The following is a 21,489-nucleotide window of genomic DNA, read 5'->3' on the forward strand; positions in this document are numbered from 1 at the left end:
CTTCATGAATACCAGAGGCACACCTGATACCTCCTAGTGAGCTACTGAAAAGGAGATGCTTCCAGAAGTTCCCAGATTGGCAACAATGTTTATATACATTTATATACAGTTGCAGCTTCAGATAACACACCCCTCTGTGAAAAAAAGTTTTCTAAGCATTTCCAAAAATTCATTAAGTTACCACAATGTTAACTGCCAGTGACAGAGACGGCTCAAGTGAATGAAAAGGAACTAGCATTCCACTGTAGGAATGCTACAGTAATGTTTTTCAAAATAGTACCAATATATTCTAGAATAATAGAAAATAAAGCTGAGAAGAACAGTTTTTCCTTCCTGAAAGATGCACATTTCAGATTTGGAACTATATTCATTACTGCATAGGATTTTATACATCATATGTATTTTTTAATTAGCATTAATGTTCTGGTTTCAGAGCAAAATTCATTTTATATGGACAGGACTGGTGAATACCTACATTTCAAGAAGACTCTGCAAGCTGATATCTGTCTGTACCACCAGCATTATCATACAAATTTAATGGAGCAAAGTAAAATACCAAGCTCTAAGTCTTATTTGAAAAAGAGGTAATAAAGTAATAACCTCAAGATTGCACAGACAAGTCTGAGATGTATTGTGTGTAAATTGCAGATCATGTACTATATCCATCTAGGGAAAGTGTAATTTGTAAATGCAAAATCTAACATCCATCTACCCGATAACAAAATCTAGATGATAAAGCTATTTCATAAGTGACTCTTTGGTGGATTTTTCCATAACTTGTGTAATTGATTTGTTTCCAAGTCAAAAAGGAAATAAAAGTGTGCTTTGTGGTATTTACTAAATTTGGTGTTGAATAATTTTCCCTCTTTCAACTTCATAAATCTGTGAGGGTTAACAAGCCTATGTAACCATTAAAAACAGTTTTTATTCTTTGACTAAAGCAAGTGCCAGTATACAGACGTCAGAAAAATTGTACAAGGTAACTTATAGAAAAACCCTTCATTTGAGAAATAATTAAACAAACTGGCTTTTTCCCTGGGAAGTATGGCGTGGCTTCATAGCCTTGGATAAGGAGACCGCTTAACCTGAGGTGCTCCATTGAGCAGCTGATAATAGAAAATCATCCAATCTGAAGTAAAACAATTATCACAGCCTTGTATTAAGTTCCTGTTAGGTGGGTCTGCCAGCAACACACTGCAGCCTCTGGCAAGTTCAAAAGGCCATTCCCATGCTAAGGGTGCAGAGGTTCCCCTTTGTCCGCTCTTAAGCCGTTAAAATCCCTGAGATAGCTGGCATTTAGGAAGATAAGGGATTGCCTAACGAGACACCAACCTTCTTTTGTTTCCTTAGTTGCGGGAAGCATTTATTAACAATGTTAATCTCTCCCTATTTGCATTCCCTGAGGTCTCACAGGTGACAGAACCCAAAAAAGCCGCAGCAGAGCTGAGGTCCTTCTACTCCCTCTCCCGCCCTGCCTCCGTCCCCAAGGCTGGCCTGCATTCCTTCGCATGGGACAAACCCAGGCTTGCTCGGCATCAAAATGCAGTGTGCGAAATGTCCCTGCGGGGTCTGGAGGACACCTCTGTCCCCGGCTGGGGCAGATGTCCCGCCTGGGCCCCGCTGAGGGAGCTGCGCCCTCCGGGGCCGCCCCGCTGCTGCGGAGTCTCTGCGCGCTCCGGCGCGCCGACAGCTCTGCGCTGCGGGCAGCAGGCACGGACTTCACTTCGTGTTCTTTATTATCCTGACGTCAGCGTAAAATAAAGGTAATTTGGGCCCTGGGTATAAGCAATATAAAAACAGAGGAGGAAGCTGGCAGCAGCAGCCGCCTGACTTCAGGCTTCAGAAAGCCTGTGAGAGCCTGCCAAAACACAATCTTAGCTGAAGGCATTAGCACATCTGAGATAATTCCCGATGCCTAAAACAAAAAACATAGCAAAACCAAAAATGCACTCCAGCAAAGCCACCGTCTCCATCTCCTGATGGTGTGTGTGGGGAGGAAGCAGAGCCTATGCACGAAGTTAGGCTGATAATGTGGGAGATGAACAGTAACTACCACCCCAGATGAACTTAAATATGACCAGTTCAGCTTGCAGCAAGTCCGTGCAGTCAACTTATAAATCCCTCAAATAGGGTCTCATAATGAAAATGTGAACATTGTCTTAATAGATGGGTACCTTGACCTGACAGAGGTTTGGGCTCCATTCCCCTGCCAAGGCAGCCTTGAGACACAGAGACGAGCTTTCCCTCCCCCTCCCAGGACGTGTGAGGAAGCAGGAGGGAGCTGATGGATGGTTTTGTGGACAAAGGAGAGAGGGATGAAGAATAAACCGCAAATTGATCTGTGCAGCAGAATAAAAGCAGGATGTGGCAAGGTACACCTAGGTCAGTGTCACACAGGTGCAGGCTTTGGAATTAGTTTCCTGAACATCTGCAGCAAACATAAAAAACAACTGCCAGTTCCAAGGAGGGAGGAAAGAAAATAACACATCTCACGTTGCATGGATCAAACCAATCAAGAAAACAAGAAAAACGAAAAAGGTTTTTGTCTGTCACTGGATGCTGTGTTCCTTATTTCCTAGTTTAAGCTGCATGTTTTGCCTCATTATTAAAGAAAATAATACTTCTTCTGATTTAACTGAAACTGTTTGAAAACATCCCCCTGTTTAGACCTTAACAGTCAGTATTCCAGACCTAAACAAAGGAAGACCATTGCACACGGCTTCTGGCATGCCCCTCCCCAGCCCCCACCGCCGACTGCTTTGACTAAATACAAATTGGAGTCCACTCCTAGGAATCCACAAATATCCGTCTTAACAAAATGTCCATGTACGTGATAGCAAGGAGTAATTTTGTGGAGGTTTTTTTGCCTATGAGAACGTCTGGAAAAAAAAGAAAAGGTTACTGTTCTGCCCATAATTATTTCTCCTCCCTCTTTTATCCTTGCTATTTCCAGGGTAAGCAGAAGGAAGCACATACCAGTACTGCAAACTGAATCACATTACAAAGCTTTAATTTTTCACTTAGCTGTATACAAAACAAAAGTACTGAGGAATGACCATTCACATGTGAAGAACTAAATTAATTTGCCTAAGAACATGACTGCCTTCAGCGCTTAGAGAAATAACACAAATGATTCTCTTACCTTGACAGGAAAACAAACCCCTTGCTCTAAGAAATTAAATAAAAAGTTACATATCCTAAAAATTCTTCAAACCTGTTTACTGAACATAAGTTATCCCAAGTGACTGACTGACTTTTAATGTTGAGAACTTTTTTTTAAGTACACTGGCTTAAAATTTTTACTTTTTCTTACTTTTCCTCATATGGCTGCTACTGCTTTTTTTAACTATGTCTTTTAGATGAAAAAAAAATCTCAGTTAAGAAAATTGCAAAATTCACAAATAAGTACTAAAATTATGTATTAAAAAAGAAAAAAGCCATAAAGAGACTCTTCTGACAAAATGAAAGGTATCTCACGAAAAAGTGTTTTAAAAACACAAGTCTAGCTTAGCTGTCCAACAGAAGCCGGTAGAATAATTTGTACATTACTTATTATAAAACAAAACAAACCAAAAACAATTGAAGGAAGTACTAGGGATAAAATAACTGTGTTGTGGGAGGAGACTGAAAGCAAGAGTTATTCAAATTACCTAGTGGCATGGGGAGCTGATATCATTTTCTCCCTCAAGATAAAATCCTGGGCACTAAACAACTTGGAATAGCTCACAGCTGCTCTGAACATGAGTCTTATGGAAAATGTCAGGGAAAGAGCATAAAAAATTAACAAATACTGCTGCATATATGTCGCGGTTGATAAAGTCAAAGAAGCAGCAAGGGTTACTGTTATCCTACAGGCACATCTCCTCCACAAAAAACAGCATGCTTTGAAGAGTCCGTCTCCCCAGCCCAGTGAAAGTCTCCTCCCCACTGTCAGCCTGACCACAACTTGTAACTACAGCACCCTCAAAGCAGGATCTTCAAACAGCTCCCCTCTTCTTATAGCAGCTGCAAGCTTGCACACACATGCAAAAATGTGTGGTGGAGGCAGCTGCACACTAGTTAATTTGATATTTGCCCAGATTTGACCAGAGAGTACATTTTCATTTCCCTTTCATTTTCCTTTCTCAACTCAACTAAAAAGAAAACAAGGCAGCACAGATTTCCTCATGCTGTAAGAAATCCAGCACTGATAATATACTGCAATGACAACATGACACTACTATAACTACTGGTGGCAAAGTGTCATACAGAGAAACCTGCACTTGCTCAGACTGCAGTATGTCTGAGCAGACCAATCCAGATGGACAAGGATCTCTCCTTCTCTGCAGCCAGAGCTGGCTCAAACATCTTACTGTATCCCAGAGACCAACCAAAGAGGGAAAAGAGGAAGGTCGCTTTGGAAACAGAGGCAACATTTCTTCACACAAGCCTTGCCCTGTGGTGCCTCCCACTTCCCTTATAACATCCTGCCTTGCATAAAAGACATTTATTTAATAGCAGTAACAGAGCTGTGGGAAAAGGCTTTTCAAGTTCAAGAGTGAAGTAAGGGTTGAAGGAAGACTGGAGACGGTGGGGGACTTCTGTGTGATACGTCTTAGTAAATTAAGCCAGGGGACATTTCATGCTGAATTTAAGCCTGGGAAAGACCCATCTACTTCGAGATTGTCTTAAAGACTTTTTTGTGGGTGGTTTTTGTTTGGAATTTTTTTGGGAGAAGGGGTCTAGATGGGTGGTTTTATATAATTAAAAAAATGTAACAAATCAGAATGCAAAAAAAAGTACACAATCTGGATAAAGGAATTTTTAATGAGGGCACTGCAAATGACATTTTCCCTCTATTTCAGAATGTTGCAAATAGCAAATTAGCATATCTCAGAGTGGAATTCCTGCTATGGGAAAGATGAAAGGTTAACTGTCTAAAGAGTAAAGAATATGTTTGACATCTATTTAGAAAAGCAAGAGTCTTCTAATAAAAGTAGGGGCCCCACTTGATGCTCCTAATTCTCCTTCAGTGTTTGCATACACTTTCAAATAATTAGAGAAACTCACTCTAGAAAGCCTAATTGAAAAATAAGTAAAAAAAAAAAAAAAAAAAAAAAAAAAAAAAAAACCTAAAACAAAAACCCGTACAGACCTCAATGCCTTGTTTGCTGGGCTTGTTAGAGGGCTGTGGAGGTCACAGTGATTGACAAGCTTTTGGTGCCTGTAGGAGAGCTGCTAATGCATACACATCACTGGAGAGGCAAGCTCTGAGTACTGACCATAATAAAAGATGGGCAGCCAGGAGGCTGAACAATGTAACAAGAAAACCCTCATGAACACAGGGCGGCTGAAAGACTGCAAATTACATTCTCCATCAATTAGTACCAATTAGAAAGCAGGACGGTAAGACACATCATACAAATAAAGCTCTCTCTCCACTTCCAAGGCTCTTTCATAAAGCTAGCATTGTTGCCAGTTCTTAGCACGCATCTTACTGCTGCACATACATGCCTGAGCTTCTACATGGGAATTTGCTGTACGTGTTACCAGGGCAATAAAGTTGTTGAGAAAAGCAAATTGGGCAAGGGTATACAAGCTTGAGTTTCTAAATCCTTCCATAACCTCAGTGCTAAAATTTGAGTTTCATAAAGTGTGACAAACACAGGAAAGCATAGTCTAAAGCTAGACAAGGCTCCTTCCAAGCAGATCCCACCCTGTGTGCTCACTGCAGCCTCACACAAACACAGCCCAGTGCATCCCTGGAAGACCAGCATCTCTCAATGGCTCCCCATTCAGTCCCTAGTCAGCCTGGGGATTGGGAAGGACAAACACAACTGGAGAAGCAGATGATTCTCCCATTTTCTAGCTCTTTCTAAATCATATCTTGTGGACTCAGTGGGTTGATTCTAAGTACAGCTAAAGACAGCAAACTGCTTCATAAGCATGCTTGTAACAATGGTTTATAAAGTGATTCCATGGATTTCACCTCCTGTGTACGTGCCTGTCTACTTCTGCAGCTGTTTTAACTTCTCCTTGCAGTATTGAAGGCATGGTGTTAACTCATTACATTGCACTTCAAATTCAGCTAGCATTTTAAAGACAGTCTGTTTAGCAAAGGAAAAGCAGCCCTATTCAGTGTTCAAATGTATACCTTTAACAAACAACTATTGACAAATAATATTGACTAAACTTTTCAAGCTTTACTGAATCTGCATAAGACTTTATATTAATATCTAATAAGTAATCAAGAAAGGGAGCATTTATATTATTATTGTGATTAAAGTTTCAACAACAGTAGGGAAGGAAAAAAAACAATTATTCTATTTCACTGAAGTCACCTTAGGTACTTGACTTGTAATAAAAATACTATTTTCATCCTAACACTTTCACTAATACAACTCTAGAGTATTTTACAAAGAAAGTGGCCGCATCATTTACATATAGGGCACCATTAATTCACAAAGAGCTCTTGTTTATTTTTTTTCGTGTAAGTTTCAAGTGAGAAATTGAGGAAAAAACCAAAATACTTAAATCACAGAGTCTTGGCACATTTATCTTCCAAAGAACTATTTCATCTTTTTCCCATTCACCAACAGGTGTCATTTTCAGTCCAGAAAGGATCTGGGGCTTTGTTCAGTATTGGAGACAAGGGGAGCACTCCCATTTTGTGACTGGACTCTGTGGGTAGAGCGTCATCTATTTCATTTCACCTACTGCTGTGAAAGGCTTGTGTGCAGTTTCAGATGTGATACAGAAACAAAGCAGAGGAAAGTGCAGCAACAAAGTTCCACAAAAGAAAGCATGAATTTGATCCTATGAGTAAATTCATGCTAGAGACAGCAAAGTCAGGGTTTTTTTATATACTTTTAATTAAAAAAAAAAAAAAAGTTGTTAGAAAACTTGGCCAGGTAATTATTTTTTGGCAAAAACACAGACATTCCTGGAAAAACAAGTAACATGGGCAAAAAAAGGAAGAATAAAATAGGAGTATACCTCTTAAAAGTGAAATTAAGATCTTAAGTAAGTGCCACAGTTATTTCACAGGCTTGCTAAAAATGCTTGGGGTTAAAGAAAAACAGTGTCATGCTTAAACAGAACCATTTGGATATTTTCTTTGAAAGCAAAAACAAACAAAAAAAGGCCATGCCTGAGAAGCATTCTAATATTATAGCAGCTCTGGAACTGAAACTAAATGATACCAGAGTAAGACTGATTTTCTCCTTTGAACTCTTAAGTACTGCTCAGCTCGTGTCAGGTGTGATAAAATGAGTGTAACTGTGACAAAGCACAGTGGCTCACTTACCCAGTCTCTCCCTGTTTCTCATTCATAGCTTGCTTTTTCCTTCTTGGAAAGAAAGAGGTGCCTTCCATTCATTTTCAACATGGCACAGAAGTGTTTCAGGAGGTAGAGGGACAGGATGTCACCAAGACAACACAAGTAAGCACAAAAGACAGATACAAAGAACAGACTTCTTCAGTGGCACATTTGTCAGATATTTCATAAATCACAGTGTCATTGTATTACAACAGTAACTGCTCCCTTGGAACGTACTCCCGGTTATCCTTCTCTGTATGGGCTAGTTGATATAGCTTGCAAATTCCACAGCTGGCTTGTCACTAGCTACTATAAATGGAATAAACCAAGAGATTGTTCCTCAGTTCTTGATACGCACTGTTACAGACAGCTTTCACAGACACAGACCACATGAGGTATTACCGGCCCCGATTACCAGGTTCTAGATAGTGGCTCAAATCACAAGACCTGCCCTCAAGAAGGTATAAAGGGCTGTTTTCTCCGTGCACTCCATGCCACACTGATTGCCATGGACTCCACTACCAGGAGCATTCCTGCCAAGGTCACCACCTGACTCTGTTAATTTTTAAGAGGTCTAAAGCACTTTTTTTCAAATTACTTTCACTCAGTCTAGTTTGACACTGATAAACAACGGGTCGGGTTCATGATACTTATCCTAAAAATTCACTTTTACTCCACTTATATAGCATGAGTAATCATGAGCTACAGCAGGTTAGTTATACAAGCAATCATAATGCTTTTAAGTTTCTGAGTAAGACCTTGGTTTTCCCTCCTCCCAAGTATCTGGCCCACACTGTAGTATACACTTCAAAATATTTAACTACATTTAGCTGGTAAGCTGGTTTAAAGGTTGTAGCTTATAGAAAAACTTACCAAGACATACTGAGGGAACACAAAAGAAGACTGAAATAAAAAAGAAAACCTTCCCAAAATCCTTCCCATATTGCAGCAACAAATGACAAAACTATTTTGACACAAAGTAGTTAAAAAAACCCCAAAAACTGTCATCAATTTCTCAAAATTTGTTAACTAGTTAACTTTTTATTTCTGCTATACTTTTGTTCTCCAAGTCTTGGTTGCTTATTTATATATTGGATTCACCATTCATTTCTGAGTATTTCACTTCTGGCCTTTACATTAATCCCAGCCTTTGTATCTTTCCCTACATTTCAAGTCTTTAAGTAGCTTCAAGCCACTAGAGAAGTTTGTCTTAATTTCCAAATTAAAAAAAAAAAAAAAATTCCGTTCCATGTTCTTTTGTGTGTTGAACCCAGCCTAACTTCATAATGTAAAAATAATAGGTCTAATTGTTTAATTGATTTCTTGTAGCCCTTTGCAGACAGAAATTTCCATGGCACAGCAAAAACATCACTTTCTAATCACTGGATAATTTTAGAGATAAGGGAGATTTTTTTATTATTATTTATTTCAGTTATCACAAACCCAGTTACAGTAAGCTCATGAGAAACCAGGAAAACCTCTAAAATTATATAGAATTTCTTTCATATAATGAAAAATGACATTACTTTGCCCATTACCTGAAACTTCCCCATAGACACACTATTTAATTTTGGTAGGAGTGTGGCTAGCAGACATGACACAAATATTTATAGAATACATGTATACATAAGCACACCTGTTTAAAATTAAATAAATAAGGGTACATTAAAAGACAAATTATGCAAACTGAAATAGGGATTAATGCCTCTTATGTTCTGACATTACCAAATGACATCCTGCCTTGATGTACAAAGTGGTTTTGGATATTGTTTTATCCTATTTCTACACTTAGTAACATTTGCACGTATATTTTATTGTGTATTTAAAGCAGGTGGACTAGCTAAAGTATAATACAAACATTATCTATGAAGATGACTTATCAGTGCTATTTTGAAAAAGAAAGACTGCAAAGACACATAATCAGTTATAGAAATTTGCTCAGATCATTTAACAAATGTTGGTCTGAACCTAAAAATAGCAGCAACTGACTGCAGCCATCACCATTTTCAAACTGAAAAAATACTGTTAACACAACAGGACATATGTACATATAATTCTAGGGAATGTCTTAAATGTCTAAATTAACTTTGTAACAACGCTCAGCTTGTGCAATGCACTCCTATTGATCATTTTTTTTTAAAACTTGTGCTAGTACTTTTCTTAGTTGCTTGGGCCAACTTACATATCAACATGCTTAATATTACTTTCCATACTGCCATTATCCAAACACATCTCCTCAAAAGATTCATCCATTTGTCAAAAACAAAACACTAAATCCAGTTGCACCTACACAAATGCAATATTGCGATTTTTTTTCCATTCCACAATCAGAACAAAAAGTTCTTTTCTGTATAGGGGAGGTGAAAAGAGAAGAAGCTTAGTATTTTACATTTTTCTTGGAGCTTGAAATTTAGATTTTTTGAAATACGCTCATTCTCCCATAACCCCATAACTGTGAGTGACATTAAAGACTCATTGCACAGGACGCTTGCAGCATGTCTGATTCTGACATGGTAGAGCAAGTGACTTATGTTGGCTGCAACGTTTCTGAGACTACTAGGAAAGTCAAAAGTCAGTTTCATGAATTTCCCTTTTTCATAAGGATCAACCCATCAGATGTTTTTATCAGTCACTTAAATTTGCCTACCATACAGAGAGCTTTGCAATGAAGAAATCTACTGCAAGTCCCAAAACAAGATAAAATATTTAAAAAAAAAAAAAAAAAAAGCCAAGTGCTTACAAGTATACACTTGAATGCAAAACATATGCCATGGACTATGTCACTGAAAGCAGCATGTCGTTATTTCCAAAGGTAAGCAGAAGGAAATCCAGTAGTACACATGCAGACAAGGCTTTCTGCAGGAATTGATGCTTCCAGAAAAGCTGGAAAAGAGACCACAGGCTAGGCCACACCTTATTTTGTCACCAAGGCTCTATCGGTAACAAAGAAGGCAAAGCTTATTGTGCTCAGTGCCCATATTCTACAAGTTTTCTGTAATGCTCCAAGGGCTTAAGTGCTCTTATCTGCCAACCCCCTGCTTCATTTCTCCTTTGAAATAAATCCCATAGTAATAACAAATGAGGCTTGCTACTTAGCCTGTATGCAGATGAGGAAGGATAGAGCTGCTTTTACATTTGGCTGGCAAATGACAATCCACAGAGGTAGCATGGATTGTTTAGGGATTACAGACAAAACTAACTGAATGTATCTCCCAGTTTCTCCTCTTCACCCATTAAGTCCTTTAACCCTTATTATAGGAGAGTAACTCCAATTCACAGTCATTTAAAGTTTCAACTTTTTACATAATTTTGGTGTCCATATGCATGGACTCAGAGTGGACGGAAACAAGGAATGAGGAGAGTGGTTTCATATTATTTAAACAGTGGCAATTTCTACAGTCCTGCCTAGGCTGTCAAAGGCAAAGTCATTTACAGAAGTCAGGACACCCAGGAATGCTTTTAAGATGTTAATTGTAGATATTAGAAATAAAAGGAAGAAGGAGCAAAAGCTTAATATAGAAAAAGGGACTGCCTCAATACATTTGTATATTCCTTAGATGGCAATTTATAAAAAGTAAACATAGAAATTGCAACGTTACAAAAAACATATTGGAATATTTCTTAAATAGTTTTTAAGCTACAGAAATAGCCTGAGCTTTCATTTGGCAAGGGCACAGAGACCTTTACTGCATCTGTGATATCTGTCATGTGGGGCTTGAAGATAAAGAGGACATTCACATGTGTAAAGATAATAAAGAATTAGTCCCAAAATGCTGAATTGTCCACTTTAAAATAAATTATACAGGTTTCATCTGCAATTTAAAAGCCCTAATGTTTTGCATACTAACAACTCAAAATTAGTAAGTCACTCTTGCATAGTGTATGCATGCTCAGAATTAAGTAACTACAAAAGCACCATCATTAAGAAAAGTATCAACAAAATTGAGAGATAAATGTGGGGTCACTTTCCTTGTCTTGATTGCTTATTAAATATTAATATAAAGTTTTGTGCAAATTATCAACCCAAATTTGTGTTCTAGAATTTTTCTCCATTCCTTTATTTTCCTACAGCATCACTTTGACTTATTATCATATTATGGGAAATAAAACCATAAAATTTTTAGTTCATTCTCCATGCTTTCTTAGTAGACTTCCTAAATTGTCCTTCAGTTCACTGGCTGTGTACCAGCCTTACTCCCTGCAGGTCATAAGCACTAAAAATATTTAAAGACTTTTTTCTTGTCACGTTGGAAAAAAACTTCACTTTCTGTGTCATTTCAAGCTTTTTTCTTTTTACTTGCAGGACAGTTGATTAACAAGAGTTGTGATTGCTGAGACAGATACAAACACCTTATGCCTTTGCAGTGAAGAATAGCCCAGTTTCTGAAGAAAAAAAATTGAGAGGAGAATAGAACTTATTTACAAAGGCAACTACTGTTCATCTTACATATACCAGTATCTCTGAAACTAGGATTTACCTATCTACAAAAAATAAGCACTTTTATTCAGTTTTAAGATGCCCTTTTGTATATTCCAATACAACATGTAAATAAAATAAATTTAATCCTTAAAACATCATACCATTAATTGTTTACTGAGGGACCATGTAAAAACAGTTGGGGGTTGTCAGCTTAACATCAATAGTCTAAACATAAAAGATGCAAACAGGTTCAATAATGGACCACAGTGTTCAAAAACAGGCCACATTTCTTCTCAGTCAAAACAGCATATAGTATTTTATGAACACAACTCAAACATTTAAAAAATATACTCCAAGCATAAGCAAGCAGAGGAACTATGTTGCTGAAACACCACAGAGTTCTATACATTTCTTCTTACTCGAAAATCATAATTAAAAGGGTTGACTTTAAGAAGTAATATGACAATATTTAGCCAACAACTTTAATTCTGCCTGTGTCTTCTTTCATATGACTAAACTAGAGCTGCTTAATTATTTCAGTAATATTGTTGTTGTGAATAGACTATGCAAATGATGAGATGTTGAAGCTGAGTCAGTCATTCAACCCCTGCTTCCAGCTCTCTACATCAGAAAAACTCCTCCATCCTTTCAGCCTAAACCAGTATGCAGCCACTAATTCTTCAGTATCATCTGGGTTAGTTCATGCACTTTAGTAGCATTTTAAAAAGAGAGGGATGCAGGTTGGAGTGTAGCCACACATGCAGAAATGCCAGCACCACAATTAGATTAACTAACCCCATGAACTTCACTCAGCTGCAGCTGGAACAGCACATCTAACCTACCTTCCATATATGCTATCTAGAGTTTAATGCATTAATGTGTTTCCTTCCCTCCATACATTTGTGATTCCTGATTAAATTTCTGGTCAATCATATTTTATGTTCTCTGTTTTGATATCTGCACTTACAGATACAATTACACTGTTTGAATATTGAGCACAGTCCATCTGGAAAAGGTTTCGAGAAATACACTGGTGACCACTTCCCTCTCTGGTCAAATATTATGACTGGATGAAAATATTCATATGCATAATTATCGAACAGCCAGCACAGCAGAAAAATTTTGTAAAAAATGCAGACATTTTTCCTAGTATACTGATTATCAGAAATAAATTACAGAGGCTAGATGACTGTCATAACTCTCATGTCAGAAGTCACAAGATATGCAATTACTATCAAGTTGCCCTTGGCATCAGTATTTTACAGAAATGTCCAACAGGTGCCCCCTTTCTTCATCTTTTAAGAAACATAAAAAAATATCTCTCCAGAATGAAATGGCTGATACTGCAAAAATTTTTGTAGTCATTCCATCAGAACAAAATACCGTTTCATTACAGTAAAATTTATGTCTCTAAAATAAACCAAACACCAGATGAAATATCACTGAATCTGCTTCAGGAATTAATTTTGCTACCAGTACTCAAACCAGATATTGAGGCGGTGCATTTTTTCCTAATGATTTTTTAAATTAAATTGTTTACTTTTTCATCATTTTCAATTGGTACAATGACATCAAAGAAAGACACATCAGTGTGAATCATCCCAATTACAGTGTTATAATGCATAGATTTAGTAATACATGAGCATTTGACTCATTGTCTTCAATCAAACCCAGACTGTAAAGAGAAGGTGAATTAAACCCCTAGCCATTAGTTTAACAGTAGCAGGTAATTTTTTATACTAAAGAGTGTGTTTTAAAAGGCTATTATATGCTCCTAGACTGGAAACATCTCATTAGAATGTGATATTTGGGGCCGTCCTAGAATTTTAGTTTCTAAGAGTTCGGACATGAAAGCAATCAAGCCTGTGCTGCTATATAATAGATTTTCACTTGTGAATATTAACAGACCCTGAACTATGACACAAATTGGTAACATAGATTTTAAATCTGAACTCTGGTGAAATTTCTCAGTACAGCAAACTTTCTGAAGGGTGGAAGGATGTAACTGCAGCTATAAAACCAGTGCACACTAAACCCCGGCTTCCCAGCAGGCGTGGTGGAAGGACACAGAAATGCTTTTTCTCCACAGTGAATCAAGGAACATTTTCTGGACCCCTGAAATATCACAAACTAACCTTCCTGAAAGCTGCAAATGCAGTGCTTGGGAGTCTCTTTCTCATATTAAAAGGCAAAAGTTCATAGTGCATATTGCAAAGACTGAGGGAAAAAAAAATCTTCGGAACTGACAGGCTTGCTTCTCTAACAGTGACTCTTCCTCTACACAGCAGATTGTTCAATTTAATTGTATCATAACTGAGAGCGGTGGAACAGTTCACAACTCAACTACAGACTTCAGCAAACACCACTGCATTGAGACTAATGCTCAGGCAAACCTTTTTCCACAGTCATGAAGGACAAATGTAAACACAGGCTACCAGAAGCTGAGACCCTGAGAAATTCTGTGCTTTAGCCCAGTTTAAAATAAACACTGTAAAGTTAAGAAAAGGATGTTAGCAGACATATTAAAAAAAGAAAACTCAATAAATTCAACCCACTCTCCTCCCATCAAAATCCACAGAGACAGAAATTTTCACCAGCTCAGTAAGTACTGGCAAAACCAATATTTACTCCTCACTTGGTGCTAAGGGCACAAATGGCAATAACCAGATTTTCTGTTTCTACAAACCTGGGGCCATCTAAAATTCTTAGACCCATTTTTGCTCAGTTTGTCATCCTTTACCACACAAATAACAAGTCTTAAATTCCCTGAACATTTTTCTCCTAGCTAGCTGTGTTCTCAGAGCATTGGAGCTTTTGTCACCTCCCTTTGTGGAACACTGCTCTCAGCTATAGCATATTAAAGATTAAAGATTTCCCATTGCTTTTATTTCTTCCACAGTATTGTCCTATGCACTCAGAAGATAAAGAGTCAGTAGCACTTGACACGGAAGTTAAACTCTGAAGTTAGCACATGCAACTGTTATGTCACATACATTGAACTGAAGCTCCTAAAAACAACAGTTTCAAGTGTCCTTAATCATTAAGCGTGTCCTGCACACAACAGATAAAGTAAACACTTATCAGATTTTGGAGGAAACCCTGCTCACTTCCATCAACAAGAGTATCATCTTCCCAAAACCAGCAAAAATATTACAATCCAGCAAGTGACCTCTGTTGTCATCAGAACAGTCTAGGCTTCACAGTCACTAGTACAATTAAGTTCTTCAAAATGTATGCAAAAGTTGAGATTGATGACACATCCAGATTAATTTCCTGAGTAATTTTTCCCAATTTTTTTTATTCCCACTTTATCAAAATTTGACTCTGGATAACAGCACATTATAACAAATAAGCATGGAGAGTCTTTTACATTTTAAATTTTTTTTTTAGAAATAAAAATAGCAATTGAAATTCCAAATAAGGTAAATGGAACATTATTTCTCAGGAGAACAGAACTGAAAAGGGAGAGCATGAACAGAATAAAAATACTGGAATCAAAACAGATTACTTGAAGTATTTATTAACCTGTGAAAGGCGTGTGTTCCCAAGGATCATGATCAGAGCTACTTTATTCTATTTTGGAAAATATTTTTATAAGCAAATAAAACTGGTTGACCCAAATCTGCTAATGTCACCCAATATAATGTCAAATCATCACTACAGGGAGACTGCTTTGAAAAAACATAACACGAGGTCTCTCACAACAAAACCCTGAATCTTAAACAGATCTTTCCTGGGTATAGGAAGCCGCTGACAAACAACAAAAAAAACCCAGATAACCACATCATTCCATAAATTATAGAAATGTATTGAACAGCACAGCAAAACAAAGAATACTGAGATATCGTAATTTTCATGCAATATGCTGCATGGAGCAAGTGTGCTCTGCAAGGTAAACAAAAAACTTTTTGATTTTGCACTGTAGTCATCATTAAGTGAATTTATCTGCAGCCTCTTGTAAGTGCACTTGCAGAAGGACACCACACAAATGCCTTCAAAATGCTTAGCTGTAATAAAACTATAGTAATGATTTTATTTTGCAGCTGAGCTAACGTAAGGTGGAATGCAGGCATATAAATCTAAATTGAATTTTTAAATACTTGTATTTAGGATTCCTTTTGAGATTCACAATGAAAACTCAAGTCTGAATTCCCAGTATGGAGATTTTGTGCTTTTAATAGGCATATTTTTATTTGCTCTTCTCTCATAAATTTGGTTTTGCCAATATAAATATGTCCTAGTAATAGAAGAGGGATTACATTTAAACTTGTTAATACTCTTTATGAAAATAAATTCTGTAATATATATAAGGATCAGTAATAGTTCCCATGGTAATATAAAGAAAAAAAGCTTAATATTTGCCATATATTTAATTACTAAAAGAAATACCCTTTGTGTATGCTTAAAATAGCACACAAGACAGTATTACACCAAATAATTTAAAGTCACAGATATAATGTTGACAAGTAAAATCTTGGTTTCGTACCTGGAATTATTATTTGAATGTTTCTTTATTTTCCAGATTACAATGCTGAGTTGTTTTTTTTTTATGTGCAAACTTTTATTAAACTTACTTGCTAGAGTGTCACTGCAAAAGTAGATGCACATTACCTGGAAAACAGCACTGCTCTCAGCTGAAAAGTATACTTCAGTGCAGCTGAAAAACAAGCCAAAACCACATGCACAAATATCTCACTTTTATCACTCCTTTTTATACTCCACTGAATCCACATGCTAAACCATAAGGAAAGGCAGTTTTTACTGGGTATCATGCTTTTAATGAGAAAATTCAGCACAGGTATTCTAGTGTGTCTTTAGCACCATTCATCTCTTCATCATAAAATCATTGCAGGAGTCTAACTCCAGGACAAATTTAGCCTAAGCCTTAATTTCTCCCTGTTTTTTAATAAGAGGAAATGTTTTGATTTTACTAGCAGAGTCTGAGTTACCTGGTTAAGAAGTTTGTGAGGTAGATGTGTCTCAGGGTGGGGTGCAGAGAAGGATGTTCGTTTGTTTGTTTGTTTGTTGTTTGGTTTTTTTTAAATGAAGACATTTCATTATTTAAGATTCAAAAGCTCTGACTCAGCACTGCAGAATACTGCTTACTGCTTTAGGAAAGGGGTGTTTTTTGCTGGGACTACTATCCCTTCAGTATATCTGATTTAAGATCATCTGTGTATTTGGATAGTTTCAGTCTCACATTCAGCATTCAATTACCACAAACATTGATAAACTGTCCCAACCTACTGGCGGGGGAAGGAATAAGTTAGTGTAATTTCTATTTTACCAGAGAAAATTTTGAAACAGAAAAATAAGTGGCTTGTCCAAGCTTATGCATAAAGTCTGCTACAGTGTGCAAAGTGAAAGAAATTATTTTCAACATTATTCTAGCCAAAGGATCCACAACACCATCCTTCTGATCTCTTTTGAGTATAAACTATATTAAAAATGAGAGTGTAATATGCACCATGCATATCAAGTGCACAAAACCCTATGCTGCAGCGAAGGAGACAGAGACTACAATCAACAAGAAGGTTGTCTTTTCAGAATGTGCTTTTTGACACAACCCCTGAACTTAAAAGCATTTCAGAGGCAATAACTCTCACAGTTCCGTGAGTTGTCAAACATCCACACATAATCTAAACTTGTTATGCTAGGATACTAATTTTGTTCACATTGGTTTAATACTTTTTTAAGTGTGTTGCCACATTTGTATATGGTAAGTAACAATGGCCCCTCAAACTAAGGGACAGCTAAGAAATACAGCGATGGCAAACACCTAGTCCTTAGGCAGCCTTAGTATATTGAGTAGGCTTAGGGGGACATGGGGCATAGAGTATGCAGACAGATTTGTTTTAGGGGTCCTGGATAAGAAATATTATTGTAGAAAGGAGCACAATTTGCTAGTGCTTAAAAGGTAAACTTAAAAACAAGAGCAACAGAATGTGAGCACTGCATGGTTGCAGCCTGTTACCCCTAACTGAGCAGCCTGTTGGGATATGTAGAATATTTGATAGGTAATATCACTCTTGCCATTTGGGTAACAAGCTCATTAACAGTCAAATAGCAGTGCTGAAAATTAATGATCTGCATCTGACTGCCCAATCAAAATCTGTTCTTCATAACAATATTTATGTTTGAGAATGTACCTAGCAGATGTCCATTACTGTAGACTATTTGATAATAAGTAATTTTACCTAGAAAGCATTAAAGTAAAAGGAAGAAGAGACATTTTTTGGAACTCCATAATTTGTAACACAGAAGATGGAAGGATTTGGACAGAAATGCAAGTGTAACATTCATAAAAGCTCTTTTTGATTCAAGTCAGTGCAGAGCAGAGAAAGCCACATATGATGTTTCACTCTTCCTACACTGATGCACACCATCTAATTCATCAAGAACACTCCAGAGGTCTTTACAGCATATCATTGATAAGAGGACACAGAAAACTTGCATGTGCTACATCAAAATGTATCAAGAAGCATGAGGGAAATTAAAACAATGTATTACAATTAACACAAAAAAACACCATATCTTGCTGACATCAAACTATTTAAACTGCTTAATGTTCAATGATACTACAAAATCATTAACCTAGAGGATGAGGAGATACAGAGGTGTTTTCTCACCTCTGAAGGCTTCAGTGGTCTGTCAGGGAAATTTTTCTCCTCTGTTATCTTCATGAGCTGACCTAAGTATACTGGAGCATGGACTTTTAGAAAATTCCACAATATGGGGAGTGTCAGGACAAAGCTGCCTTCTGCCTGTACCTTGTGCACTGCAAAGAGGCCATGGAGAGTGCCACTCCAAAAAAAATCACCATTCATGAGCAGGGAAGGATTTCTGTGATGAACATCAGGAAATACTCATTTGACAAACAATCTCTGTCATTTGCTTATGTACTTCACCAAAGGTGACAGTGAAATTCAAGCAGAAAAAACTTGGTAGGTATAGCCACCGCCTTCTGATGCAAGTGGACTCTTGAACAGTCACTAGACTCTGTCATACTAGTTATTCACAACTGCTGAGTGGAAGGAAAAAGCTGTCTCCATTTTCTTAAAGAGATCTGTTACTTTCTTTGCCTACAAGAAAACAAAAGAGCTATCAATTCTATTGAACAAAACAAGCACCAGGATCTTGTTATATGTATGTGGATATATCTTTACTTCCAAGAAAAAAGTGCTGCATCCAAGAGAAAGGTGGTTCAAAGCAAAAAGGAGAAATTTACAAATGAGAGCAGCCAGTATCTCAAAGACAGAGCTGCTGAGATTTACCTCCATGTATTCAGGGTGTAGAGTAATGGCTGTTGTACTGGATGGTGTATGGTTTGTAGATCTATGGAGACCCATCTCAGCTGAATTCTTTAACAGCTGGTATGACAGAGATGTCCATTACCCAAGTGGACAGCACTCTTTATTGATCAATGCTCCACTTAGCAATCCAATTTGTTATTCTTTTGTCTCTGCCCTCATCTACCCTAGATAAAAAGAAGGCAATAATTAGGCTTTAAAAATGTTAATCCAGCTATTTATGTAAAGTGTCATGTTCCTTTAGTAGCTTCTTTGTGAAATGTTTTTGTTTCTCTTGACATATAGTGGGCAAAAAGAGCCAAAACGCCAACAAAGCAAAAGTGGCTACCTTACCTAATGAACCAGTGAATCACTTGGGGAGATGAAACTGCCTTTAATTTGATTTATACAGTTAGACTACAATTGCACAGTAGTACAATGCACACAGTATGTTTGTTAAATTGTTCTCATATGCAAGATTAAAGTAGACATGAGAAAAGTAACACTGCAATATTTAATATTATTCTTCATACTACACATAAGCACCCATGTCATGGAGACAGAAGATTTTTTTTAATTCCTTCACCAAGTCCAGTAACAGAAAATATTAAGAATTTTCCATACCTGAGCTGCATAGTCATTAGCAAACAAGTCAATGACTTGAACCTCCACTAGGGCTCGAACTGCACTTTGCCCAGGCTTTTCAACATGTCCGTTTAGAAAGCCTTCCATACCCAGATTTCCCCTGAGAAATTTTTTATGATGCTAGAAAGACTGTTAACCAGAGACGAGAGTTCCCTGGCACCTGAGCCACAGACAGGACTATCAAATAACCCTTAATTGCTGGATGACACTGAGTGTCTGAGCTTGAATTCTGATCTCTAAATATAATCTATGCAACTGCCTGCAGAGGTAAGACTGTAATAATAGCAGCAGATAAAACCAATTAAAATGGAGAACAGTGGACGTACCGAGAAGCTAACTTTCACCATAAAAAAAGTTTATGAGAGAACACAACGGAACATAACGCACACAAGTGGCAAGGAGCAATGTGTTCTCTGCTGCATCAAGAACACAGCCTAGAATTTAACCTCCTTCTGCATTGGAAGGAGTCATGCACATGGAATAGCATAATTTGAGTCAGGGAAAACACTGCATACTCAGAACTAAACACAGTAGCTATTAATAATTCTATAAACACTGCTGGATTGCAAATGCTAATACCAGTAGCACACATAGTTTAATTATAAATTGAGGAAGATGTTTACAGCTTCAATCACCAGCATGAATATTCCAATACAACTGCAGAGCATGTGTTTTTCTTTTGCCTTATATCTTCTCCTTTCCATTCATGTAATTCTGCTAGAATCTCTGTCTAGTATTGCTCATACGCTAATCTACTTCAGGATTTGGCTCTTATTGTTGCTGCCAAAACCCCCAGATAAGCCTGTAAGCTTTACATTTTTACACACTCAATAACTAAGAAATACAGCAAAGGTGTTACATGCAAAAGGGACCATGAATAAGAATTTATTTGTAAGTACATAAAATTTTGTTCATTTGGCAGAAAAAGGCTGATACACAGAAGAGAGAAAAATGGGAGGTTTGGTATCAAACCTAATTAATGGATTCCACAGGAAAAACCTGTAACTGGCTGCTGGAAGCTGGTGTTAATAAGGAGAATTTGGTTAGATGAGTCATGGACATTAAGAAACAAAAGCTTAGCTTTAGCCAAAGAAAGGCTGAAATCTACAAACATGCAACACAGTGCCACTTAGAATATTTCCCCATCCCCACCCAGTTTTTCTCAACATTCATTTAGATATTTGTAAGTCACCAGAAAAAGTACTCAGTAAACAGTAAAACAAATACAAAAAGAAAGATTTTAAAATTCATCCATCCATCCATCCATCCATCCATCCATCCATCCATCCATCCATCCATTTAAAAATGTTTAACAAAACTCTCTTATTCACAGATTTGTGTCACATTTGAGATAAAATTTTGCTACAGGTATTTTTAGGCCATTTCTGAAATAAAATCTTCTTTTCCCTAAACACTTCCCTTTGTCTTACTCAAAATAATAGCATTATTCTTATCTATAGGAGTGTAATTCCTGAATCACCATGTTTTGCTCTTCTAGTCTATTTTGATCCTCTGGTGCTGCTACACTTAAAAACAGAGCTGCAGCAAAAGTGCTTTTCTTCTAATCTCTGCCTAGCTGGTAGAATTTGATGTCTCTGGTATGTTTCATTTGAATCAGTGAAGTAATTTTTGCATCACTATCTTTTTTTCTCAAAATATGGCAAGCAGAAAGTCTTAGTGGCCTATTCCAATTATTTACTTCATGATTCTAATTTTTCTTATTAAACTACAAAACTATGGCTGGTACTAAACATGTAGTGAGCAATGCAGTATTTCAGATACTTGTACTATCTCTCTTCACCATTCAGCCATTGCTTGGCATCTTTTGGAGATCAATG

General features: G+C 37.2%; 1 protein-coding gene across 3 annotated transcripts in view; it reads right to left on the minus strand.

The window, feature by feature from the left end:
* Window positions 1-21,489, minus strand: part of EFNA5 (ephrin A5) — a 207,287-nt gene that overhangs the window by 92,647 nt on the left and 93,151 nt on the right. Inside the window, exon 1 of one of the 3 annotated variants that reach the window (XM_072922515.1) lies at window positions 7,286-13,147. The exons of the other annotated variants lie outside the window; for them this stretch is intronic. Within the exon in view, the coding sequence (XP_072778616.1) occupies window positions 7,286-7,353 (68 nt within the window). The 5' untranslated portion in view covers window positions 7,354-13,147. Of the gene's footprint in view, window positions 1-7,285; window positions 13,148-21,489 lie in introns of those variants that run through there. 3 annotated transcript variants of the gene reach the window in all.

This window comes from Taeniopygia guttata, chromosome Z, assembly GCF_048771995.1.
Source record: "Taeniopygia guttata chromosome Z, bTaeGut7.mat, whole genome shotgun sequence".
Classification (NCBI taxonomy): domain Eukaryota; kingdom Metazoa; phylum Chordata; class Aves; order Passeriformes; family Estrildidae; genus Taeniopygia; species Taeniopygia guttata.